General features: G+C 32.1%; 2 protein-coding genes and 2 pseudogenes across 2 annotated transcripts; 1 reads left to right on the top strand and 3 right to left on the bottom strand.

Annotated features, from left to right (window-relative positions):
* Nucleotides 1-4,014: 4,014 nt before the first annotated feature.
* LOC113559946 lies at nucleotides 4,015-4,948 on the bottom strand (annotated as a pseudogene).
* A 5,273-nt stretch (nucleotides 4,949-10,221) lies between these two features.
* On the bottom strand, nucleotides 10,222-12,685 carry LOC113559735 (annotated as a pseudogene).
* A 6-nt stretch (nucleotides 12,686-12,691) lies between these two features.
* LOC113559736 lies at nucleotides 12,692-21,652 on the top strand. The gene is made up of 17 exons (XM_026965478.1): nucleotides 12,692-12,867; nucleotides 13,668-13,797; nucleotides 14,380-14,598; nucleotides 14,686-14,769; nucleotides 15,069-15,175; nucleotides 15,273-15,396; nucleotides 16,088-16,129; nucleotides 16,192-16,245; nucleotides 16,338-16,469; nucleotides 16,540-16,625; nucleotides 17,503-17,629; nucleotides 18,088-18,210; nucleotides 18,290-18,400; nucleotides 19,065-19,205; nucleotides 19,326-19,426; nucleotides 19,484-19,733; nucleotides 21,371-21,652. The coding sequence occupies exons 1-17, from the start codon at nucleotides 12,692-12,694 to the stop codon at nucleotides 21,482-21,484; spliced, it is 2,121 nt and encodes a 706-aa protein (XP_026821279.1). The 3' UTR covers nucleotides 21,485-21,652.
* A 1,516-nt stretch (nucleotides 21,653-23,168) lies between these two features.
* On the bottom strand, nucleotides 23,169-25,769 carry LOC113559737. Its single transcript, XM_026965479.1, has 3 exons — nucleotides 25,491-25,769; nucleotides 25,282-25,414; nucleotides 23,169-23,290 (listed from the first exon to the last, which is right to left on the bottom strand). The coding sequence occupies exons 1-3, from the start codon at nucleotides 25,767-25,769 to the stop codon at nucleotides 23,169-23,171; spliced, it is 534 nt and encodes a 177-aa protein (XP_026821280.1).
* Between the last annotated feature and the right edge of the window lie 2,007 nt (nucleotides 25,770-27,776).

Genomic DNA, 27,776 nt, shown 5'->3' on the forward strand with positions numbered 1-27,776 from the left:
GCTGTCTGACACTCTGCGGTCCATTCAAAAGGTTGGCCCTTCTTTAACAACGACGTCATTGGCTTTGTGATTTGGCTATAGTTTTCAATGAATCTCCTATAATAACCCGAGAGTCCGAGGAATTGCTTAATTTCGGTTGGATTTCTGGGTACGGGGTGATCTCGTACGCAGCTGATTTTTGTCGGATCGGGTCTCACACCCGCATCCGTTATTAAATGTCCGAGGTAGATGACTTCGCGACTAAGGAATTGACATTTGTTCGGTTGAAGCTGTAGGTTGAATTTCCGCAATCGTTGGAATACTTCTTCCAGCCTAGTCTCGTGTTCCATTAGATCGACTGCGTATATAATAATATCATCTAGATATACAAACGCCTTCATACTATTCAGTCCTGTCAACACGTTGTTCATCAAACGCTGGAACGTGCTTTGGGCACCACATAGTCCGAAGGGCATTCGGACAAACTCGAAGTGACCTTTGTCTGTTGAAAACCCCGTCTCCTCACAGTCTTGTGGTCGAATTAGTACTTGATGGTAACCACTGGCGAGGTCTAGCGTGGTGTAATATCTGGAGCGTCCTAGTTGGTCCAGAATTTCATCGATCCTTGGAATTGGAAAAGCATCCCCGATGGTAAGCTGGTTGAGACGGCGAAAATCCACACAGACCCTGAATTGTGGTTTCCCGTTCGCGTCAGGTTTCTTAGGTACCACTACTAGAGGTGCGTTCCATGGCGATTCTGACGGTTGAATAATATTATCCTCTTCTAATTTTTCCATTTGCTCGACAATCACCTGTCTATGAGCGTAGGGAAGCCTATATGGCCTGATATTTACTGGAGCCGTTCCTTCCGGAATTTTGATTTCATGCTGGATCGCTGTGGTGAACGATAGAGGTTCTCCCTCAAAATGGAATAAATCCGGATATTTTTTACATATTCGTAGGAGGCTGGCTCGCTCCTCGTGATTTAGGTGGTCCATTCGAATTGTTTCTGTTAACCCTTTTTTTCGGCTCTCTTTAACTTTCTGTTCTTCTATTTGATGACAGACGTAGGCACCTGATTCTCTGAAGATTTCGTGTTGCACACCCCCCAGTCGGGGTGGAAACAATTCGATGGGATCCTCTGACGTGTTTATTACCGAGACCAATATTTGTCCATCCTTTACATGATTGACAATATTTCCCGATAAAATCCCTTTTTCTCCGATGTTCTGCGCATGGATTATTAAGGTTATTCCATCTTCCTTGTCTGTCAAGACGGGTATGAGTGTTTCCGAACGTGGTTGGATAATCTGAGGTTCTGGAGGTTCTGGATTTGGAGATTCTGTCGACAATGTAGAGGTTCTGAAGTTAATATTTATTCCATTGTCTCGAAGAAATGGAGCGCCCAAAATCCCTGCTTCTGATATAGGAAAGTTGTCATGCGTTACCTGGAACACGGCAATTGTATCTTCTGTTCCAAGTTGGATTTTTAAAGTGACTGATCCTATGGTGAACACTGGCTGTGAATTTATACCTGTTAGTTTGTAAATAGTGGTTTCGTCCATCAGTATATTTTTCTTCAGCTCTGAAAGTTTTATCATATTTACGTCACTACCAGTATCCACCAACAATCTTACTTTTTCCTTTACACACTGTTCAATCTTGAGCGAGGTCGTATTGTCTATCAATGCTGCTGAGAAGTGGAGGGCCGTTGCAGACTTAAAACAGCGCTCTGAATCTGCTGAACCGAACGTGCGCTGGTTGTGCTCGGCTCTGCCCCATTTCCCGCATTCTGATGCTCTGTGGTGACTTCTTTTGAGTCCTGTTCTTTTTTGCTGTTTACGTATTTCCTTTTGCGGCATTCTTCTAGCTCGTGCCCTTCTTTCTTGCAATATCTACATATCAATACATTTCTAACGGAGTTTTTGGAATTTTGTTGTCCACTTTGTTGATTGGCTCTAAACTTTTCTTGATCCCATTGTGATGCTCTGCAGTCTCTGGCAAAATGATTTGTTCTGCCACACTTGAAACAGCCCTTATTGGTGTTGTTGCTTGCTTTTACCATTGTTTCCATTTTTTGACACTCCGGAATAAGATTTTGATGGCTGTTGATTCTTGGTGTTAGTTTGTATACTGAACTATTGAGTTTCCTTCGCCAGGTTTCCCTCTGTTTCCTCTTCTAAAGCGAATACTAACGCATCGCTCAGCTTCTTAGGGCCTCGCGCTTTTAATAATATCTGATAAGATTCGGGTAAGCCGCTTATAAATGCGTTGAGCACCTGATTGTGTAACAACCTTTCAATGTCCGTTCCATTCGCGTAATCCCCCCCTCCATTGTTGCACTAATTAAGTCGTGTAATAATTGCTCCATTTTATTATAATATTCTTGCACTCCTTCATCAGGACTCTTCTTGCACGTGAGCAATTTCATGTGCAGCTGGGGTAGTAACTTTTTGGTTTCCGATATTTCCACAATATTTTTCCGGAATTCCTTGTACGTCATTATGTCCTTATATCTTATCGACCGCAATGCTCTTCCTAATAGCCTAATTATCAGTCCCTGTACTAACAAATCGACCTGATCCGGATCGACAATCCTGACTGCGAAATCACACGCCCTTAGGAAATGATATGCTTGGTCGGAGCTTGTTCCATCGAAGTTCGGTACTACGTGCATTGCTGCTTCGATGCTTACTCCAGATTTGTGTGTTTCCGTCTTAAGATTAGAGGTTTCTAGCTTCTGTTGGTCTTCCATTTTTCCTGTTTGTAGCTCTGAGTTATTTTGACGTACTGTATTTTCCGAATATTTTTGATTTTCTTGATTCGATTGAGTTTCTAGACGTTCTGAGTTTGTCTTGTCTTTTTGATGTTCTGTATGCTGTACGTGCTGCTGATGTTCTGAATTTTGTTGATGTTCTGGATGTGCGTTGGTCACTTGCTTTCTTAGAAAATACCTGGTTGAACCTAAAAGCTCGTCCGCTTATTCTATCGTCTCTCTTGCACTACGTAACCAACTACTTGGTTCATACAATTCTCCACTAGAGGGATCACTACTAGAGCTACTTAAATCTATTAAATCTGAATTGATGCTATCATTTGACCCTGAGTTCGACATGCATTAGCCAAAAATAAATAAATGAATAAATCCCAATTATTGAATAAATTAAATAGATTGACGTAAATTAGTTGTGAACAGTATTATAAATACTGAAATATATTAAATCTAAATTGGTGCTACCATTTGACCCTGAATTCGACACGCACTAGCATAAATAAATCCCGATTAACGAATACATTAAATAAAACTTACGCGATGATGCATAATAAATACCGCTGCATTATGATTATGTTGATTGTTATTGTTTACTGGTTGATAAGATTTCCGTTGATAGTGTGGCGGTGTTGATACGACGTCCGCTGATAGTGCTGTAGAACTGTCCTACTGGTGCGGCGGCGGCGGTGCGTACTGGAACGAAGACGTGTGCAGCTCCCCTCCCTGACGGCGGCGAATTATATCGCGGCGGCACTGCCGACTGGCTGAAACAATTTTTTTCGCTAGCTCGAAGTAAAGTTACATACATTACTAATTAAATTAAAATATCCCATTTACACTTGCTAAATAATACGTCGCCGTATATGTGAATCACTAAACAAAGAAAGGACACATGTCCAAGTTTTAAAATTTTTCAGGAAACACAAAAAACTTAATATATTTGAAAAAAATTGAATTACAAATTGTATGTTATAGAATAATATAGTTTAAGACATGTTATACATGTTTCTACAATCACTTAAAGAAATATAATTAAACTGTAGGTATCGAAGGACATTAAAGTTGTGGACATGTGTCGTTTATGCTTCAAATTACCATTTATATTTCGAAAATAACCGTTTTCTTATAAATAAGTAGCTTTAATATGCATAAAAATTAAAATGACATGATTAAATAAAATACAGTAGAGTATATACTAATATTGAGTCACAAATATTTGATATCTTTTTAATAATTAGAAATTTAATTATAGAAAAAATATCTTATGTTCTATTTTACCTTGCTTGGGGTGTCTCTGTTTGTAACGAAAATATATAATTCCAAAATGATTGCAATGGAGTATATGGAGTATATTTCGCTAGTTGCTTCAAATCTCTCATTTTGCTTTCAAGAATTGGTAATCTTGAAGTATAAACAAGTGGTTTTGGGCGCTGTATAGTCATTGCATTGTTTTTTCTCAATTTTAAATGGTTTGATATTATTCCGTCAATAAATTCACTTGCCTTAATTATTCCACATTTTTCCGATACACATTCAAAATAATGGTAATTAAAAATTTTTCCATTGTACGACGTTGTTTCAATGTTTTATTACGGCTTAATTATTCTAATGCGTTAGTATTTTTAATATAAAATTGTGGAAACCACATTTGATACTCATAAATCATACTTATATCAACTAGAAACACTGAAAATTTTTCTGGGTGTCTTGATGATTTTAAAATAAGTTCTATATAGTCTTCTAAAGTGTATAGACGATCCACTCTGTTCAGTTGTTTTTTATCAATATAAAGTCACGATCACACGGCAAAAACGAGTGTCCTCTTTGTGGAAAAAAAACACCTGAACTTTTTTGAATTTTTTAATTTCAACTAGAGTCATAATCATTCTGAGTAATGCGTGGTTTTTGTTTTACCCAGCACAATTTTCATAAAACAAATGCAATCCCTCAACATCATCATCAACAAAACTATTAATGTAGTGAACCAAAAAAGATTGGCGTTTTTCTTACTGTTGCCTCATGATAAACATAACAAAATAAATTATTCGTATTTAAATTATGAATACCAAAAGTATTGACAGATAATTGACGATGATAATAGACTTCCTGCACCGGTATTTTAGGTAAGTCAACTACAGCCATAAAATCAAAGCAAAGACCTAACACTTTTTTATTCTGTTGAGAAATCTCTATTGTTTTTTTTTAATATTATCCCAGTCCGGCTAGTGGTGGGCCTCTTTGTCACATACGACCCCCATCAGTCGAATGTGACGGGGCACTCTGGTACAGGATGATAGGCTCCTTCTTACCCTTCATTGCACCCGTAATTATCCTTTAGTCGCTTCGTATGATCAAGCAGGATAAGGCTTTTGTTGTAATTCTGATCCCCAACAACAGGGATTCATGTTTAACTCCTCATTCTATACTCCTAAGTCTTCCTGTTTCTTGGCTGTTAGAGTGGCCTTGGAGAATTTCTCGAATGACTCAAATATTGCCCTTGTCTTAATGAACGTTCCCTGGTCGCATGGCCAACTGTATCCTACCTCTGTGGTTGTTCTAATGAGATTTTGTCTGTCCTCAGTCGTATTTCTACAGGAAAAGATTGCATGTTCCGCATCTTCGTCACCGTTTCCACAAGAACAAGATGGGGTTTCCTTCAGCCCCAGCGAATGTAACTTTGCTGTAAAATCTCCATGTCCCGTTAGGTACTGAACCACATTGTAATAAAAATAAAGGTAGGTATAAGGTTATAGGGAAGGGGGTAACTGTAATTACTAATTAGACCTTCCAGAATGCCTATACTTATGATAGTACACCTATATTTTTGATTACCTTTTCCTATTAAAGGAAGTATTATTGTTGGGGTCGTGAATCCTATTACAAGTAACTACAAAATTACCTATGAACAACACAACTGTTCTTCTGAGAAACCTAGTTTATTATATATATAAGATACCTTATAAGAACCACCAATATATATATATGGTTGAACCTTTGAACTAAATTGTCAATATTGGGCTTGTAAATAATATAACTTCTTACCTTTCGCGAAGATGAATATGTATTTGCTTCGTACGAGATAGAATTTTAGTATAATTATAAATAAAGAAACAGAATATACTTCTTTTAATTAAAAACACAACTACGATGGTGACGACACGTGAAAATAATAACTGCAGCCTTCCTGGACGTCCTTTATACATTTACGTACTGAAAGTGTACGCATGCAAGACGCTAGAAGACTGACTGACTAAGAGCCGGAGGAAGGGCGTTTTTATGCTATTATTTTTTCTTCACTATTGTAATGAATCAAAAATAAGCTCGTACGTTGCTATTAATGAGACTTTACCTTATAATAATATATTAACCTAGATGTTACGGTTAAGTAATTTCAACGAATAATAATTGGTGTAGCTAGGAGTAGCTACTATCCTAACTTCATTATTACCATTAGTTTAAGCCTATATATTATTACGATTAATCGTGATCGTGAATACAGATTTATAAATATTATTATTTCACACCTTGAAATATTACACCAGAGTCTGCGTTGTCTTACTTGATGATGATTTTGTTACCCTTGATATATAATTACGTATTGATATACTCTCCTACCTGATACTTCGCTGCAGACAATATGATGAGTAGAATCTGCACAGACACCTTGGTATTGATGAATATGTTTGAATATTTAAATGGAATCAAAGCAATTATATTTCGGTTTTGAACAGTAACTTACTACTTCACAGCAAGATAAAAAGATCGATGATAAAGTTAATTTAAATAAGCTTTTTGCTTTTAAAATAAGACGGTGTATTAGTTGCACTGAACTAGTTGTGTGATAGAAGCAGACTGAATTAGAAATGAAAAAGGGGGCTCTACTTATAGTATTGACCTTTTGACTTGTTGTTCCATAATAAGTTATTATCATATATTTTTATAAAGTATTTTTGTGAATAATAAACATGTTATTTGATACAGATATATAAATATTAACTATATACATAATAATTATCAAGTGGTATTGAGTTTTATATAATTTTGAAGTTTAAAGGTACAAATAGTTATTTATTTTTAATATGTTGGTCTTTGAAATATAATTAATAATAGATTAGGTATGTATAATAATGTCATGGATTTTGACTTATGAAACTATTGTTAATAAATACTGTTGTTTGTTAAACATAAGTATTTTAATAGTTGACAATATTATGATGATATTATATTATGAAGCTGAGTGGCGTAATAATGTGAATATCATTACACTATTGTATTCTTATTTTTATTATGGATATCATCACAACATAATGGTCTAGTTCCAGTGGGGTCATCATTCTAATCTTAATATCTGGTATTATTTTGTAAGTCCATCTTGCCTTAGTCGATTTGTCCCATCTTTCCTGCCAAATGTTGAGCAGTTTCTGCTGTAATTCTTCCTGTGCTTCGTTTGTGATTGCACCTTGCCTGACTTCTTGCCTTGTCCGATAGGATCTGAAAGTCCAATGGTAGCAGTCCAGTTACTACCTGTAGACCCTCAGCCGGGGTGGTTCTATAAGCTCCCGTCACCGCTAGTAAAGGGATTCTTTGTGTTCTATTTATCTTAGCTATTTCTGATTTGCCCCAGTTAGCCATCCATACTGGGGCTCCGTGTGTAATTCTGGGTATAAATACCGCTTTATATAATACAAGAGCTGTGTTGAAATTGGCACCCTAATCGGTACCAACTGTGCTTCTCAGTCTACTGAAGTCAGCTGTTTGCTTTTGTGCAATGTTAGTTATCTGTGACTTGTATTTCATATCCCGGTCTAGTATTATTCCTAAATATTTAACTCTGTCTTTTATCTTAGTTCTTATATCTCCGAAGTCGATGTAGTATCCTGGTGCCATACCTCCTTTCAGTGGTATAGCTGTCGACTTGGATGAGGAGAACGATAATCCGTATCTCCTGGACCATTCGGTAAGATTTTTAAGGTGATTCTCGGTTCTTTGGATAATATCTGTTCGCGTATTGCCTGTCATCAGTGTGACTATATCATCAGCGTATGCGACCCTATGTGTGTAGTCCTCCTTATTCTTTGCTAGTACTTCATTGACCGCTATGTTCCACAGTGAGGGGCCAAAGCCTGATCCTGTGGACAGCCCCTCGTTAGCATGGTGCTGACTTTGGTTTGGTTTAATGTCAGATTAGCTCTGCTGTCGACTAAGTAGCTCTTCGTGATACTCATTGTCGCTGCTGATGCTCCAAGTTTCTTCATATCCTCCAATATTGGCCTCCATTTAACATTGTCAAATGCTCCGCTTATATCCAGGAAGACTCCCATTCCATGCTTCTCCGGTCTATTGGCTACCCAATTCTTGACCTCGTTAATCGCTGTTATAGCCGATCTACCTTTTCTAAATCCGTGCTGGTTGTCAGTCATGTTATTCAATATTTCATTATTTAGTCTTGTGCACACTAGATGTTCAAGGGCCTTGTTAATGACCGGCAGAAGACTCACGGGTCTAAAGGATTTTGGATCCTCTCTAGGTTTTTCTTTTCCTTTCAAGATTGTTACCACATCTGCAGTTCTCCAGATTCTAGGAAAATATCCATGTCAGAGTAGATCTTTAAACAATTCTATAATCGGAAGAGATATAACATTCCAGGCTTTCCTGAGGATTTTGGCATCGATGCCGTCCTCCCCAGGTACCTTTTTTGTTGACATTCTCCAGATAGCGTTTCTAACTCCTCCCAATGATGTTTCTTGATATTCATATGTATCTTTTCTTGACTCCTTTATGTATCCCGCCTCATTGGGAACACTTGGAATAAGTGTGTCTAACAGATACTGTAACGTTTCTCTTAGCGTTTTCGTATACTCTCCGTTTACTTTCTTTAATACTGAGGGTGCTTCGTGGTTGGCTGATCCTTTCTTAATCCATCTAAAGCACTTTCCCCATTTGTTATCTATAATATCTCCTACAAATTATCTCCATTATTTCCTCTTCTCTGTTCTTAATAATTTAACAAATGCGTTCCTTTCCTTGTTGTAGTCCTGTCTTTTTTGAGTTTTAATAACATCATTTAGATTTATCTTGCGATGGGCCTGCCTCATTAGAGCTCTTTGTTCGTACAGTTCTCTTGTCCACCATGGCGGTTCTTGATTCGTTAGTAATTTGCGTTTTGGGATCGATTTATCAGCTGCTGTCTTAATTGTCTGCATTATTAGTTCCGTTCTGTCTTCGAGGTCTGCCTGAAAGATGTCTAGTCCTGCGTGGTTGGTTTATTTGAAGCATTAGCTCTATCTTTAATTGTTCCCAGTCAGCTCATTTAGTGGCGTATCTTTTCTTTATCAGTTGTCTGCTTGCTTGATTTCCTTCTCCAATGCTATATCTTATAAGTCTGTGGTCACTTGTTATTTCGCCGTCAATGACCTCCCATTCCTTAACGTGTTTACAGATGTCCCTTGTTGCAAGGGTAATATCTATATTGTTTTCCCCTCTGGGACCGGAGAAAGTATATAGTTGATTCTTTTATTTAAGATCAGCAGTTGTTCTTCTGCTAAAAAGTCCTCGACCAGGTGTCCTCTGTCATATCTGTTGTTTTGCTGAACCATTGTTCCTTAGAAAAGGCATTTATGTCCGCTGCTATGAGTGTGTGTGTCCCACACGATCTTGTGATTCTTCTTAGTGTACCCACGAGCTCCGCCGTGGGTGTTCTGTATTTAAAGTATGCCGAGATCAGGTTAATGTCCTCTTCTGTACCTATGCTGATAGTGGCAACAGCAAAGTTGTCACATATTAGATCATTTCTTGCTAACACTATGAGTGCTGGATTGAAAACTACAATTTCTGCACCATGTAAGATATTTTTCCTCCCTTTTTGCTGTACCCCTGGCGACAATATAATTCTAATTGGCGTGGCCTCAAGACCTACCAGTCTCCCGTATCTTACATAGGGTTCCTGTAGTAGGGCTACGTCCACCTTTTCCCTCTGAGCATAAAGTAGTAAATCTTCGTTTGCTGTAGCAGTCCTAGCCATGTTGATCTGGACTAATTTTATTGAGTGATCCTAGTTTCTTTGGTCTGCCATTTATTAAGACATTTGTCCTCCATAATTCGTGTTTTTTACCATTGTTATTGACGTCTCCACAACCGAGTTTGTTCGTTAGTAATAAATACGCGGTGTTTAAGTTATCACTAATACTTTATTGATATAATCAATTTTAAAAGAAATTAGTTACACAGAATAATTGTTAGACTTAAGAAAATAACAGAGGCTCTGCTCGGTGGTCTGCCAGGACTACACTAAATATTACACAGACGGCGAGACACGGTAGGGGCTCGCTCGGGCTCAAAACTGTCCACACAGCGAATTCCCTAAAACCGTGTCATTCTATCGGTTCACATGTTAATATGCTTACACACTATACTATATTATATTATATTATAACTATATCCTATTCTGGGTATAGCATACAGACAGGGGTTCACAACACCATCGATCTGATCCTAGATGTCTTGTATGAGCATCCAGCATGCCTAAATTTGTACGTTCCTCCGCAATTTGCACACTCGGGATCCTTATCTTTGTTTTTACAATTTTCCATACTGTGTCCCGCAGTAGCGCAGTATACGCATACCTCTTCTATAGATCTGCATTGGCCGCGATGTGCCCGAATTTTTGGCATTTAATGCAAAATGTTACATTTAGATATTCAGTTATTTTACAGAGGGAATACCTAAGGTACACCCTGCTGTCGTTAATTTTCCTGAAGACTTCTGGATGTACCTCACAAACCCAGTGTACATAGGATTTATCCCGCGGGCCGGTCTTGAACTTTGGTAAAATGTGTCTAGCGTCTTCTAAAGAAAGCTCCAGTTCAGGATTTTGCTTAATAATTCTCTTTGATAATTCTTCTGGAGCGATGTTCCTGTCTACATCATAGACAATGACCTTTGGTAGGTAGTTGCCTGCTTGGGCTATACATAAGCCTTCAGTTGCTATGTTCATTATAGCTTCCTTGGTCCTGTCATCCGCTGGCGTTATAAGGAGATCCCCTCCTTTAAGGGTGACAATCTCCTTTATCTTAGGTGTTTTGTTCTTCGCCACAACCTGAGTTCAGAGGATTTTCTTGGTTTCCTCAACCGTTTTGTCGCCCGTTGTAACGACAAACTTAACCGGAGCTTCCTGAGTCCTGCATTTTTCTATAATTTCCTTTTCTTCTCCTTGTTCTTTTTGTTGTTAGCTGTTTTTGTGCGTTCGGAACCTGATTCGCGTTCGGTGTCCTCAGCTTCCGATCTCTCTGTTGGTGTTGTAGCCTCTGCATTTCTATTTGTATTCTTTTTCCTCCTCTTTCTTTTTTTTCCAGGATTTGGTAGTCCCCCTTGTTGTCCATAGTCACTACCTCGACTGTTTCATTTTCCGGTACAGTTTCTTTGACATTTGGTGCCATGAATTCCACTTTCTTCTTTTTGTCTTCTAGCCCTTCCTTTAGTTCTAAGTATCTACCGTATATTATCATATTCTCAGCACATACCTCGGTAAGGAGTTCGCTGACCAAGTCTACCCCTCTATCTAGTTCTTGTTGTGAAACCGCCGTCAGTCTCTTTTTATTTGCAGTCTTGAACTTTTTGAAGTATCTGAGTACCAATCTACTCCTGCCATGGTAGCTGCAAGCTTTTTCCGTTTCGGTGACCGGGGAGGTCAGACTTCCGGTATTCTCTTTATGTTTCTTGCTGGGTGGAGTGACGATTTCCACAAATTCCTTCATGTTACTTGATCGTTTCCTCACCTCTGAGGAGGTCTTGTTCTGATTAACATCCATGTTAGACTTACTGTCTCCTGTACTACTTTTATTTCCTCCCCTTGATCTTAGAATATTAGTGCTCTCGAGGACACCATATTGTTCCTCGGTATTTTCCTTCTCGATCATGTGACTCCTGACCCTTTCCTTTGAGCATCTCCTTCCGTTGGGTGCTCCTAAGTTGAATGGTCTTGTAAGACGCATTGCTTCCTCTGCTTCTCCTTCATCTGAATCTCTGTTGTCATGACCGTCCAGAGAGTCCCAGTCCCCATTGTATCCGAACTTGAGGGGATTATGTTAATCTCGTCTGACTCCACAAAAGAGTCGTCCTCATTGTATCCTTCGAACAAGGTGCCCATGGCCAGTGAAGAACATGCCGTTGAGTTCCTACTTCTTTGTAAATAAGTGGGCTTATCCACAGACAGCTCGTTGTTCTCATTATATTCAATCCAGCTAATAAGTTTAGTCTTTTCAATTTCCTCTTCTGTGTCCGGTGAGGGACATTTTGGGTATATTCCTGCATTTTTGTTCTTCCCATTAGACACACTAACATCTTGGTCCTGCACTTCCGATTCTTCCATATAGGGCGGCAGATCCGTAAAAGCTCTACTAACTGTTCTATTTACTGATTGAGGGTTTGAGCTAATCCTAATCGGGGCATACACAGTTCTTACTGTTTCCTTGATCTTGTTTTTTCCCCAGCCTTGAAAGCTGCCACTGTTACTTCCATAGCCTTTACTGTCCATTGATGCGAATAGTCCTTTTTCGTTTCTTTTCTTCTCCTGTCTTATTTCCCATTCTCTGATTGCTTCATTTTTTGTACTTCCTCTAAAGGATGTCCTGAACTTTTCAAAGCTGAAAGATCCAAAAAGACCTTTGCGTTCTTGTTCCTGTTTCCTTGATTGAGTTCCCAGTTTTCTGTTCATCTCCTCTATTTTTCTCATATTTTCTTCCCTGTCGTCTCTTACACACTGCCTTTCAATGGCTTCCTTATTATAGAAACTGCTTGGCCTTAATGCCTCTGTGTTATTGTTCTCTGTGGAAGCTGAATCTAATAAGTTCATTGAGCCTAATGAGCTATAGTCCCTGTTTCTGTATCCTATTAGGGGGGAATAGTCCCCTCCCTATGAGTTAACCAGTGACTCATGCTGTGATGTTGGCCAAGCTTGTACCGTTTGTTGCCTGCTCGAATAATGTCCTAGCCCTAGATTTTGCCCTATTTGCCAAAGAACTTCAGTTCAAGCTTATATGTGATCCTAGTGTGATGTTCTGTTCAACCGTCTTTTCCCCGGTAGCTCTGAGGCAACTTAATCCAAGTTTACAACCGAAGTAATATTCTGCTGACGCATATATTAATATAAAAATGGAAATATAAAAAATAGTAAAAAAAAACTATGAAAACAGTTTTATTTTCTTAGCATTATCGTGTATGAGATTGTTTTGCCCTTTCCCAATTGAATAACATAAAATTGAAGTTTTACTGTAGATAGTTATCGTTAAATTTAAAACAAACTATAGATTTGTATTTAAAAAGAAGTTCTTGGTTTTCATTGACGATATTTTGAAGTTGTTCTTTTAGTTGACAAACTTTTTGTGAGTTATACACATTGTATGAACTTTGTGCCTCTAACATATTTCTAAAACAATATTAGGTATTGCAAACAATTATGTATATATAATTAAATATAATTATCACATACATTGTTATACTAAATACAATTATGTAGTCACATTTTAAATTTTGAATGGTTCTTAACAAATATTTTTCCTTGTTCTCCAGTATTAACAAAACAAATCCATTAAATAATAATTATTCATCAAAAACAGTCGTAAGCATGGCATTATTATGACGTATTTCTTAAATATTCAAAATTTTGAAAATGTATGGTTATTTTGTAAAATATTATTGCCTCTAATAAATAGTGAAATAATGTGCATTACAGTTATAAAAAAATGTGCGTTTTTATGCAAATTTTAAAAGTTTGAAAGTGATCAGTTTAATATGATTTACAGTTTTTGATATGTGTATTATATGGATAGCAACGTGTTGTTATTGAGTATTTGATAAACATATTAATATTTTAATTAATTGAAAACTTTTTATTTTTATTAAAATTCTAATAAATTTATTACACGATTGTCATGGATGAAAAATCTAATGAAAATATTTTACAGAATATACAGGACATAGACAAAACTATTTTAAAGATTACAGAATGTATACAAGTTCTACGAAATGTCGAAAACAAATTAAATATGGTTCGTTGTACTTTTATTGATTTAACAATAAATTTATAATTTAAATAAAAGTGGCTAGTAATGTAATTACAGTCAATCAAAATCAGCTTGAAATACTGAATATATTTACGAGTAGGTAACCTCATTAGTCATTCTTTTTTTTTGGAAGTTTTTTAACTCACTGGAAGTACCTAGTAGTTTTAAGTTCTACAAACACAAAAATATAAAACTATAGAATCTGTTGAACTGCTTTCGTACATAAATAAAATAGTGTCACCACTTGGTATTTCGAAAAAAGAAATATTCAGTTAATTATATTTAAAGAAAAACAGTATTTTTGGAAGATGATTAAAAATTAAACATGTTTATAGGAAATTTGATAATGACAATATTGTATTAGTAGTTATTATATGGGTAATAGGTTGGTAAATATTAACACACCACAATAATATTGCATTTTATTCATAACTTTATCCTATCTGACCTAAATATGAGGTAATTAATTTTTAATCATACATTTATGCAACGTAGTATAAGTAATAGACACCAGATATTATTAAAATTTATATTTTGTCGATTTGTTATATTATCTTATATCTTAAGAAAGAAAATAAAACTTCGGACGAGATAACGACACTTCAGGATTTAAAAAAAACAATTGCTGTACAACTGAAAGAATTGGACAAACAATTTGATCTCTCCAATCAACTGAAAATGGCATTGGTGAACCAGACTTACAAATTGATGAGTAGAAATGATGGTGGCATCGTAGATCAACTGAATTTGGGATATCAGGATCTAATACCAACTTCTACTCACAATGTAAATCTGCACTTAATTGAATGAAATGTTCACCGTTCATGGTTGATAGAATAATATATATTATCATGAATATTTATATTTTAATAGCCAAACAATGATTTGATAGGAGAGACTGTAAATCTTAACCACGACGCTTCGATACTACCTCAGACTATGGTTATCCAATCAATGGTTTGTATAATATCTACGTAAATTTAATTTTTTAACATTTTTATAAAATGGAATTATTATATAAAAACCCAATGTATAATTTAATATTTTGACAAAAATATCGTCATTGTTGAGCTGTAATATTTGTTTACTAGAAATTATTGCAAAAAAAAAAAAAAATAATAAAAAAATATATATACCTAAAATGGAATTTTAATAATGAATTTACATTCTTTATCAGATATTAATAAAGGATATTTCTTTGAGTAAATATAAGTACCCGTACTTTTATAAATATATATCATATTTCTATGTTGTAGATGAGCTTCAAGGATCCACATACCGTTTGTCAAAGTTATTGTTCAATTCGAGAATGTGATTGTAATGATGGTTCTAGTTGTAGTTTTTCTTCTAATGCCACAAATATGTATAGTATATTTTTTTGATATGTTCATGAGAGGATTTATTTTTATTATATTTAATTATATATACATAATTGTTTGCAATACCTAATATTGTTTTAGAAATATGTTAGAGGCACAAAGTTCATATAATGTGTATAACTTACAAGAAGTTTGTCAACTAAAAGAACAACTTCAAAATATCGTCAATGAAAACCAAGAACTTCTTTTTAAATACAAATCTATAGTTTGTTTTAAATTTAACGATAACTATCTACAGTAAAACTTCATTTTTATGTTATTCAATTGGGAAAGGGCAAAACAATCTCATACACGATAATGCTAAGAAAATAAAACTGTTTTCATAGTTTTTTTTTTACTATTTTTTATATTTCCAGCAGGCTATAGTTATTTTAATTAATTTTATCGTTAGTTATTTTGAGTATAATTCAGATATTTCTATTTAAATCTAGTATTTTTACAAGTGGAATATACACTTGATTATCATTATTCCAAGCAGAAGTAATAGAATTCATTTAGAACTGATTTTTGGTATTGTGTTTACTTAACTAACATTTAAATATTTTGAAAATATAGGTATATTTGATCAACTAATTTTATTTTATATTGATCTAAGTGATTCAATGGTTGGACAGTTAAGTATAAATAAATAACTTAAAATATCTATAATAATGTATCATGGTTGAAATGGAAATTTACCTATAAATAATAAAATGTATCATATTTTATCATTTTTTAATTAAATCTACAGTTAATAAATGTTATATCCGGGAATTATACAACATTGTTTGAGTACTAGGGATTGATTAAACTGATATGCCAACTTTATAGCTGAGAAGCATTATCGAGTTAGACCTTTATGATGAAGTTTTACTGTATTTTATTTTAATGAGTTAAAGTATTTATTTTTTTTATAGACTGAACGTAATAATTTATTGGTAAAAGCTTTGAATCGTCCCGTAAGTATATTGCATGAAACAATCATAATTTATAGTTATTTATATGATTTAATTTACTGTAGGCTGTATTTAAAAAAATAGAAGGATGCATAAGATTTCCTGGTAAGAGAGAAATGGTAAGCGCTTATAAACAATTTTAGCTGAAAATAAAATTATCAAAAAAAATTTATTTATTTTTAGTTATGCTTTTTTTTTTATTATTTTATAGGAAGAAAAACTTTCAGAATTTAAAACAGAAATATTACGATTGAATTCTGAAATTAAAGAAGTACACATAACTCAATTAAAATTAAAATCAGTTAAAGAAATTTTCGACCAATTTAATGCTACTAATTGTCAGGTACCTACTTAAACATACCAAGTCATGAATGTGAATATGTTAAGCGTTTAAAATACCGTTATGTGAATAGTGCGGAAGTTCTTCATGTAACAACATTATTAATACAAGTACTCAAGTCCAAAAACAAGAAATTCGACAAATTGAATTGCAAATAAAGTAAATAGTATATTTTGAATAGTAGATAAAAGTTAATTGTTTTTATAATTTTAGATCAAGTAATATGAATATTTTTCTTAGTTATTAAAGTTTTATTGATTATTGTGACTTATATTTGGATTTTATCCATTCGTTTTATTCACTTACAATTAACGTAGATTTTTTTTTTTATATATTTCATTCTTAATGTATGTACCTACAGAAAGTTAATTATTCTCAGGCTCAACATTGTTAGCTCGAGGTCATATTAAATTTGATTGATATAATATGAAATTAAGAAAAAAAATATTATCTATGTGCATTTTATGTTGTTTTATTTCTATATTTTAATTCAGTATTAGCTAATAAATATTAAATAATATGCAGACGTTAATTATTTCATTGATAATCTAATAAAAATAATTAAAAACTACATTAAATATGATCATTTTGATATTTAGTTTGAAAAAAATCGAATTAATTTATACATTAAACCGCAATCTATTGTATTTTTTGTTCTTCATTTTTACTCTAAGTATTTTATACTAGAAAGTTTCCACTTATTTTTTTTTCTCTAAGTTTTAGCCATTAAGACTATATTGATAAATACAAATTCTCCCATGTATATAAGTCTAAGTTAGGTTTATCTACCTTATATTTTCTCTAGCTTCCCTCCGTTGGGCCATCGGATTTCTTGCTTTACTACCTTTCTTTACACAGTCTCCTAACTTTAACCAGGCTTCTTCATTTAAGATCTTTTTCAATCACCTGACGAGGAAAATTGATGAAAATCGATTTAATCGGTGGTTACGGTCTGACTAAACCAGACAAAAATCGATCACAATATGAGGTTACTCTTATTTGAGATAGAGTATAATATACAAAATATATTTTTTAGAGAGAAGACTAATGAATTGGATAGTATTGTATTTTATTATGAAGATATCGTTAAAAAAATTAACGATATTACTGATACACGTAATAAATTAGCTGACGGTCTAGTAGAATTATCTAAAAAGATAGAAGTGCGTCATAGAATTTTTATATATACAATGTATCTTAGAAGAATTTACCCATTGCGATATTTTTTGAAATAATCCTTTTTAATATTTTTTGAACATTACGAGCCACATTGAAAGTGTTTGCCGGCTGTATGAGCACGCAAGCCACATATTTGTTACAATGATATATATTAAAAAATTCGTAGTTTTTTTTCAAAACTAGAAAAAAAAATTAAAAATCAGGAGTTAAATTAAATTAAAATGTTTAAACGTCAATATTTTCAGAAAAATAAATTCTACAAAATGGCTATACTCAATTTTTTTTTTAAATAAATGAAAACATGAAATATTTTTAGTTTTTGTCCCTGTGAATCTTATTAAAAAACCAGAAACATAATATCTCAGGAGATATCGCAATGGGTAAATCCTCACGGGACACTGTATATAAAAAAAACAATAATATGTTTAAAATAAAATTATAGGAGTACGATTTGGATGGTTTCAAAGATTTAATAAATGTTTTAAACAAAAAAAACGAAGATATTGAAACAATAGAATTGATTATAAAAGAGCGTAGTAATGAAATTAATGATTGCAAAGAAAAGGTACGTCATAAATGAAGTTTTTTTAAGTATAATATATGAATAATAACACATCGTTTTTATATTTTTACCATGGATTAAGTTAATACGAGTACAACTTGAAACCAAAGATATTACTTTAAAAACGCAAAAATTGGAAGATGCAATGAAAAATCTGTCAAACGATTTCAATGAATCGTATAACAAATTAGAAGTAATATTTAAAACAAAAATTATATTTGAAATAAAAATGTTAAATATGCCATACCATAACTTACTGCGCCTACATTGTTATTTTCTCAACTGTTTAGATATCTATTCTAAGTGGTTCTTTTATGAACAACATTCATTAATTCAAGAATTTAAAATAATCAGTATTATTCTATATAATAATTAACCTGCATAAAATTATACCTAACACACTATTCATTATAATACATATACTATATTCATACTAATTAAAACCTGTGGTTGTCAAATAACATTCATACTAAATACCATAATCACCAGAGAGAACACGAGGTAATTCTCTGTTCCACACAATATGAAATTCTTAGTCCGAATCTAAATGCAATTTATAATTTAATAAAGTTTTAAATAAATTCAATATGTACAACAAAATATGAACTATACCTTAGTTAAGTAATATATTATTATAGTTATCAGACGTAATAGTTTAAGTCGTCAGAGAAATGGCCTCAACTGCTGAGGTTTTTATTTCTTTAGTAAAAAAAAAATATTATATCAATACATTATTTAGCTTACATTATATTTGTTGATAATAACAATCTATGTATTTTTAAATGTTTTAATATTTTTAATGTGATATTATACTGAAACAGAATGTATAATAAGTGTAAATTTTTGTATTTATATAGTTGGTTTACAAAGAACAGCTGGAAGAAATGCTGGCATTGCCAAAAGTTTTGAAAGAAACGCATATTAAGCTACAAGAAGAGACCGACCTAAGAGTATTGGCAGAAGAAACATTGAATAAGCTTGAACGCGATATTAAACAGGTAAAATAATACTTTTAGTTATTATTATTATTATAATTTTCAATAGTACTTTTATGAATTATTGCCATCTCGTGTAATGATTGTATATGATATATAAATACAATAATATTTGTTATTAAGGTGGAAAGTTTGAAAAATCCAAATAAAAAGGACGATGAAAATATGAACCAAGCAATTAAAGACGAACAATTAAAAATAGAAGCCCAAAATAAAAATATTGAGTATATGCATTTACAAGTTAATTGTGTATTAGGTTTTTCAGTATAAATCTTTTTCAGATTTAAATTAAAATCTCTCGAGGAAAACATTCAGTTAGCTGCAGAGTGTTTAAATAAAGAAACTCAAGAATTAAATACAGTGAATCTACAAATCCAAGACGCTATTGCAGAAAGCACAAAACACATAAACGCATTCAAACAATTTTCAGAAATACATTTAGAAAGAATAGTTAACGATTTGCATAGATTAAAAGAAATTTGTATAGAATCACAAAGTAGAGAGTGTGCAAAAGTTCTCGTGAAAAAATCGGTATGGTTAATCCTGTATATTCAAATCGTAATTTATTTTGTTACCTATTAATTTATCGTTAAACTGTATACCATGTTGGAATATGATTATGTTATTTGAAATTCTTTTTTTGAGGATCAAATATGCTTTAAACAATGGTGAAATTGAGTTTACAATAAGACTTTTTTGTTAAACGTGACAAGTGGACAATTGGACTAACTCATAGTAAAAGTTATTTAAGCGGACTTGTCTTCATTAATTTTTATTTCCATTTATTTATTTATAAGTTTATTATATTTAAGTCTCTTTGGATCATCAGATAATCAATTAATCTATCATAATGTGACGCTGAAATTAGTGTGCTATTAGTATATTGACCAAGGAATGTGTAAAGTGTCTTTGGAATGTTGTAAGTGAACACAGAATATAGAAAGGGGTTAAAGTCACTTTTTTGTAAAACACTTTTTCTTAAATAATTGTTTTTTAGACGAACCGTAAAGTAACGATCAAATATATATGATTTTATAAGTAAGAAATAGGGCGCTGGAAGAAATTTTTCAGTTTGAAAAATGACCCTTCGTGCCAAACCCTTTTAAAGCCCTTGTAGCCGTCCAGAACTCTTTCTTCTCCAGTGCGTCGGAAATCTTATCGACAGTGCAATAGTTATAACTGACTTATTAGGTAGTGGATTGGTTATAACCTGACCAAATTGTGTGTGCGAAATGATACTAGCTGTTGTTGCCACGGGGAAGAAGAATTTTGAGAAAGTAAGGAGAAACCTAATCAGTACGTTTGACGTTGGATTTTCGGGGGGCTTGTTTGGCTTGGGGATATGTATTAGGATGGAATGCTTCCATAGTTAGGTATAGCGTGATGAGGGATAAAGAAGAGAATAAATAAGCTATAGGAGGTTCAGACGTGAAGAATTCGTGTGTCTAATAATAAGGTAAATTGGGTGAATTTAGTTCATTTGAGTAAGATTAAGAAAAGGCGGCATTGCTAAAAGAATTTATTAAAATATTAAGATATTAAAAATATCCACTGTTTGGTTTCGTAAAATTACATTGGTGGTAGGCCACAGTGTAATAACTATTTTATTAACAGTAAATAGAGAATGGTATGGTTACTCACTTTCTTTGATTGTTAAATCCGATAAGCCTCATAATTATCTATGTAAAGCTATGTCGTATTAAAATGAAGTTCAAGCAGTTTATTGAGTTTTAGAGTTTAAACTAGAGATTATTAACCTTTTTAGGTGGTGCCACCTATTTTTTTTTCAAATCTCGCAGGTCGTACATACAGTAAAATTATATACGAGTAGGTAAGAATAAGGAAAAAAGACTAAACTATGCTTAAATCTGTTTGCATGCCTCAAATAATTACATAGCGGACCCGGTCTGAAGGCTTCTGGTTTAAATACTATACTAGAGAGCCCCAAGCTATAATTGCCATTGCAATATGATATTACATTTTTTTGTTGAATAGTAAAAATAGATATCAGAACTATACCTTAAAAACATAAAAGTTCAAATAGCTTTAGTTTCAAAACTAAACTGGACCATTCTAACTTTATCTAGGTGTTCACTAATTCAAAATAAATTAAATCAAAAAAATAACGATGTTTGATAATGTATAAATGTATCTATTTATTTTTTCAGTTCATGGATCTTTTAAAAGATAAAATAACTTCAATTTACCATAACGTGGAGACGTGTAAGCTAGAAATGCGTACTCTTTTGGAACAATCAAATGAACATTGCATGGCACCATAACCTTCATAATGTGAAATTTTTGAAAATTATTTAAGCCTTCTTTCGATAAAGTTATAATAATTTTATGTAAAATGTAATAGATAAATTGTGTTTTAATTGGCGTAGATAGAGGTAGTTGATTTTATTGAAGGTTCACGGTAGTCTTGATAAGACTAATTTTTATTATTAAACTTAAGACGGAATACAAAAAATTAATTACAATTTAAGTACCTACGTATATACTTTACAAGGTTTTAGGAATTGTACCACAAATAATAAAATACACCGTAAAAAAATTTCACTTAAACATTTGATGTACCTAATCCATAACCTATTGGTTATTTGTGTATATTAGGTTTTATTTCTACAAATATTAATACAAATTGTTTCACTTAATCAAAAATCTTGAAAGTACATGTTTACTTGATTTTACTTAAATTGTTCTAATAAAGTAATAACTACTTAAAATATATGCATAATTTATTTTTACGACTAGGTATTTAAATTTTAACAACAATTGTCGATATCATGAACATTTGCTAAATAGTTTTTCGGTATATTCTATTTATTTTTTTAACTAATACTTAAATATTTAATACTTAGTTCATCTAGTTAGTACTTTGGGGAGTCAAAAGTAAACAATTTCCGTAGTTTTCAAAAGTGTCAGGAAAACCCCTAAAAAGTAACGAAAAAACGGGAATTTTTACGCTTAATCAGATTTTGACAAAGTCGATTTTTTTATTTTGCTGTAACTTAAAAACAAATCATTGTAAATATTTGAAATTTTCACCAAATATTTATATTAGTGTTATCTATTCACGATTCAATTTTAAAAATATCTTGAATTTTTTTTAGCTATTTGCAGACAATTGAAATTTTTGATTTTTCTAAGTTTTTTTTTTTTTTTTTGAAATGAATGTAAAACAATATTGGCTATCTAAATATCTTTAAAATTTAATACAAGGTTTATTATAAGTTGTACTTATTGTTGTAAAAAAAAATAAAAAATCGTTAGTCACAATTTTTGTTGATAAGCATTTAAATTTCAAATGTTTACGAAATATGTTAAAAGTTAAAAATCCGAATACAAGGTTCTCCATAAGTTTTTAGCGTCAATATAGAAATAATTGTATGAGCGTATTTTTTTCCTAAATGCCCTGAAACTTTATTATTTAAACGACCCAATCGTCTATAAATATGTTTGACAATTATACTAGTCTTGCTACCGCCACCGCGACTCCCCTCTAACGATGCCGTTACGATCAACCTAGTCATGCTGGCTAAAGCCACCACCACCCATTAGTCTTGCTACCGCTTGTATTACACCAATAATTGTAGTTAATTTTTAAGTCGATAAATGGTTATTCTGTCTCATCATAAAATATGTTATATTCTAAATCCCTGCTAATAAATTGATTTGTAATGTACGAGATTGTTTTATATTTTTTAATCACTTCATTTTTTCAAATTCGATCATACATTTGAACTGTTTATTGCTTGAGATATTTTCTATTTTTTTTTTTTTAAGTACTTATCTGAATCTCACACGCATGTGTGTATTATAGTTTTTGTATTTTGTAAATAATTATCTTCATTCTTCATTTATTGTACAACGCTTAGTATTTTAGTTTTTAAAGAGTTTGTGATGTGTTTTGAATTGTTTTTAATTATTACAAATTGAATTTTTGAAATTGTTTGTTATAATTTATCCCAAATCATCAATACCAAAATTATTGTTTTTCATAAGGGTGGTACGTAGTATGCTACTGCTTATAAAAACGTGGTCACGGTTCCACCATTCCGACAGCCCATAAGCTATGGCATTTACTGCCTATTCAAAAATGAATTTATATTAATATTTGTTTTAGCATTAGTTTTATACAATAAGTATAAATTTTTATTTATTCCTATCATTGTCAACAGTATTACTTACATTGGTGTTTTCGATTAGTGACATGTATTTTTGTTTTTTTTTTTATTTCTTGAAATCCTTTTTTTAATCTCCTAGTAAAAATTAATAAAAAATTTTTATTATCAATTCTAAATTTATATATATTATTTTTAGGAGTATTTCAAGTCATATAATCCATTAATGCCACCGCCATCACCATTATTATTCCATGAATTAGAGAGAACAGACCAAAACAATTGCTTTTCAAGAATTTTCTTTGATAATAAATATTCTTTGATAACATATGATAATAAATATTATAACATATAATTATAAGTGTTGTTTATGCAATATGTGTTTTTATTCATACCATAAGTAGGCGGGAAAATCGACCGGCCAGAAAAAACTTTATGAGACGTATTGTTAATGTATATGGAAAAAACGATCTTTTTCAAGCGGATTTAGTCGAAATGATTCCTCATGCAAAATAAATTAAAGGTTACAAATATATTATGTGTGTGATTGATTGTTTTACGAAATTTGCTTGGGCTATAAAATTGAAAACAAAAACGGCAAATAATGTATCTAATGCAATCCTAACGGTCGCCTAAACTGCTTCAAGTCAATAATGGCAAAGACTGTTACAATACTACATTTGACAAGTTGATGAAAAAATTTAATATGAAAAAATATTCCGTCTATAGCACCATGAAAGCATGTATTGTCGAACGATTTAACATAATACTAAAGGTTAGGCGCTCATATACAGAGAATTTACAGCACGTGGATCGTTTAATTGAATTTATATATTGCTCATGGTATTAGATAAATATAATAATTCTAAACACAGAACTATTGGAATGTCACCAATGCAAGCTGATACAAATCCATCTTCAGTAGAAAGAAAACAACAAAAAATTGAAAATAGAAAAATCATATTTAAAATCGGCGATAATTAGAATAAACAAGCAAAAAGGTGTCTTTACAAAAGGTTATTTACCAAACTGGTCTACAGAAATATTCACTACTTTTAAAATAAATAAAACAACCCCTGCCACTTATCAGTTACGAAATCACAATGGAAATCCTACATTAGGCTGTTTTTACTCCGAAAAAATATATAAAACAAATTATCCTAATGATTATTTAATAGAAAAAAAATATAAGAAAGAAGAGAGAGAAAATATATATAAAGTGGGCAGGATTTGATAATTCTCATAATTCATGGATGAAAGCGAGAGATATTAAAAAATAACTGCATTCGAAAGTGAACGATTCAACAGTAAATATGTCATCGGCTATTTTGGACATTCAATGCATTCTCGGAGTCAAAAACAAATACTTTATAAAAGATATATCTATAGTAGACATTGAAATATGGTCTACTCAACACTGGATTTTTAAACACACACTTATGAAACAAGATGCAAAATGTCGAAGTGTAAACAGTTGGCTGAAACGACTATATCACGGTTTATCGTTGGAATATGGTGATGTCGAGTATGGAAAAATACAGAACATATTTCTTTCGTTTGATTTCAACAACATTTACGTCAAAGGTATACAGAAACAACAAATTATAAGTGAGTTTATGCCACGTGCAACCGTCATCAACTTGGAAGACCTAAAATGCCCATGACTAAGTCAATTGAACAAGGAAACACTGCCTTGCTGTATTTTTCATAAATACTTTAATCCTAAACAATGTACATTATATAAAGTATTTACATTGAAAAAATGGTATGTTAATAATGTTTAAAATATTTTTCTATTATGTATTTTTAAATTTATTTACATTATACAATTTAAAAAATTATATGTTATTAATCTTTTATATATATATATATATTTTTAATAAACATAACTATATTTTATTGATTTTTTTGAAAAAAAAAGTTAAATTAAATTAAAATGTATAATGACATACCAAATAAGGCATTGTTCATTAGTTTGAAGAAGTCTTTTTCAAAATCATTAGTAGCTTTCTTTCTCATCTTAGTATTGAGGCTAATATAATCTACTAACCCTGGTGACTTATTAAATTGTAAGACTCTATGAACCTATAAAAAAAAAATGTTAAAATGATAGATTTTATGTCCTTATAGTAAAAATTTAAATAAAATGTATTTTTTCCACTTTAAGGCCGTTTTTGATAGCCTGTTGGAAATTACGGCAGTGAACAATGTAATTTTTCTTTGGTTCTAATGTTGCCAACAGTTTTTTTATTTTGGAGCCTGGTGGTATGCTGTTTTGAGGAAGGAAAGGCAGGTCGTTGTATTTGTTGTGAAATTCTTGTGGATAGGATAAATCAACCTCGTATATTCGTCCAATAGGTGAGGTATCGGTCATATCGTTCAGCTCGTTGAGTGTTGGCTCGACCCACTTGAACCCTCCATATGGCATGTACTGAATCATTGCCCATCCATATAAATTATTACCTAAAAAAGTATAATTATGTTAATAAAAATATTTTTAACTATATACAAATATACCAACAATCCTGGTAAACAAGCCATGATTTGGTATCCACTTAGTCAAAATTGGATGTTTTTTCATTATTGGCTTTCGCGTATCTACTGCATGTTGGCTTGCGTTAGACCTCCATGTATACCTATAATAATAAAAATATTTTACTATAAGATTTATAAAATAATGCCAATATAGTTATTAGTTACCTTTTTCGATCATCAACAACATATCACAGTCATGAAGTAGTTCCAGCTTCATTGTACTTAGTTTCAAAATCACATCAAAAGAGAAGCCTGGACAAGTGAAATAAAAGGCTGGGTCCAAATTGTATGTAGTCAAACAAAGATCTCGGAAGTTCTCAATTACACCAGCAAACAGCTAAACGTCGATTTTCAAATAAAGGTCCGAATACTCTCCAAGCGTGCGGCAATTAAAATGATTCCATACAGCTATGGCAAATTTATAATCATTCTCGTTAGTGTGTTCTTCAGTCAGAGTACTAAAAAAGTCTTCTTTCATAGGCAAATTGGTTTCCTCCAGCTTATTCCAACCACCCGTATACTCATAAGGATAAACTCTTTTACGAGTAACGAGTGACATGTCTTCAATTGAAAAATGTTTCTTCGTCTCTCTGAACTTCTCGAGACTTGGTGTTACTAAATTTTTGGATAAAGTCGACAAACTAGAGGCCATGGGGGCGGTTTTAAAAGAGTGAAAGTGATTAAATGAGATGATATCACGTAAAACCGTGTATTTTAGGCGTATTAGAAAAATGATAGTAATGAGTGAGATGAAATGAATGTCGTGAGTAAAAGGGTGTTTTAAAAATGTGACATAGAATGATACGTATGAATGATATAAATATAAATGGTGATATTAATGAAATGTATGAAAATAATTTTAATTATTCTCAATCATCTCACTTATTGAAAGGCACCAGAGTATAATGAAAACTATATGATAAACGTATTATCTTACTAGTTACTACGAATATTAAATTTGAAATAGGGTAAAGGTGCTTTTTAAAATGACTTTACTTTTTGGAATACCTAATTCAATACATAGACAAGTACAATGTAGACAACAAATTCAGTAAATACTTACTTGGCTACTTTTATACTTTCTATAATTCTATATTCACTTTGCATACATTTCATATTTCCTAACATCCATTCAGTCATTTAAATTACTATTAATCTTTGTATATTTAACTTTTAAGAGATGCTGAAGACCCATTTCTCATAAGTGATAACAAATTTATAAAGGACTTTAGATTATCCAAATAATGTGTACGTTATATCATTGCCAGAGTAAGGCCTCGCATGACAATTTATTAAAAAAAAAGGCCAAATGATTTATCTTTAACGAGAAGGGTAAGTATACCTACCAACCGTTTTGTTTACTTGACATAGTAAAATATGCGTTAATAAAATGTAACTTATTATTCCCTATGGTTTTTAAACAAAACATCATATTATTATATTAAGGGTATAAAATAAAATAAAAATCATGTTCAAGTAGATTGATATTACAAAGAATAAACCAATCAAATATATTCCTTTTTGTAGTTAATTTATGCTTATTGTTTTTATAATAATAATAATAATAATAATAATAATAATACATTAGTATAAAATATTGCACATTAAGTTCATCAAAAATAAGCTTTGTTCTATAAGACTTAGGTTTGATAAAATAAAAATCTGATTAAACTGTTAATACTTAATTGTGACTTAATTTTTCAAGATGTGTGTTATAAGCACAATCACAAAACATTATTCCATAATTAAAAATAGTTTGCACCAAACCAATGTACCTACATGATTCTCTTCACTTTTATGTTAAAATATTGTTTTACATCTTTAAAAAAAAAAGAAAAATCACATAAACTAGAGATTAAATTATTAATGTGACATGCCAATTTTAATTTAATATGATTAACTATAATACCCA

The sequence above is a fragment of the Rhopalosiphum maidis genome, chromosome 3 (assembly GCF_003676215.2).
Source record: "Rhopalosiphum maidis isolate BTI-1 chromosome 3, ASM367621v3, whole genome shotgun sequence".
Taxonomy (NCBI): domain Eukaryota; kingdom Metazoa; phylum Arthropoda; class Insecta; order Hemiptera; family Aphididae; genus Rhopalosiphum; species Rhopalosiphum maidis.

Excerpts from the sequence above, each read along its gene's own strand:
- LOC113559736 (XM_026965478.1), top strand. The coding sequence starts at position 12,692 with ATGTTGGCCAAGCTTGTACCGTTTGTTGCCTGCTCGAATAATGTCCTA. Across the intron at positions 18,211-18,289 it reads TTAATGATTGCAAAGAAAAG|TTAATACGAGTACAACTTGA; the intron begins GTACGTCATAAA and ends CCATGGATTAAG. Across the intron at positions 19,427-19,483 it reads GCCCAAAATAAAAATATTGA|ATTTAAATTAAAATCTCTCG; the intron begins GTATATGCATTT and ends AATCTTTTTCAG.
- LOC113559737 (XM_026965479.1), bottom strand. The coding sequence starts at position 25,769 with ATGATTCAGTACATGCCATATGGAGGGTTCAAGTGGGTCGAGCCAACA. Across the intron at positions 25,415-25,490 it reads CTATCAAAAACGGCCTTAAA|GTTCATAGAGTCTTACAATT; the intron begins GTGGAAAAAATA and ends TTTTTTTTATAG. Across the intron at positions 23,291-25,281 it reads AATGAACAATGCCTTATTTG|TAAATGCCATAGCTTATGGG; the intron begins GTATGTCATTAT and ends TTGAATAGGCAG.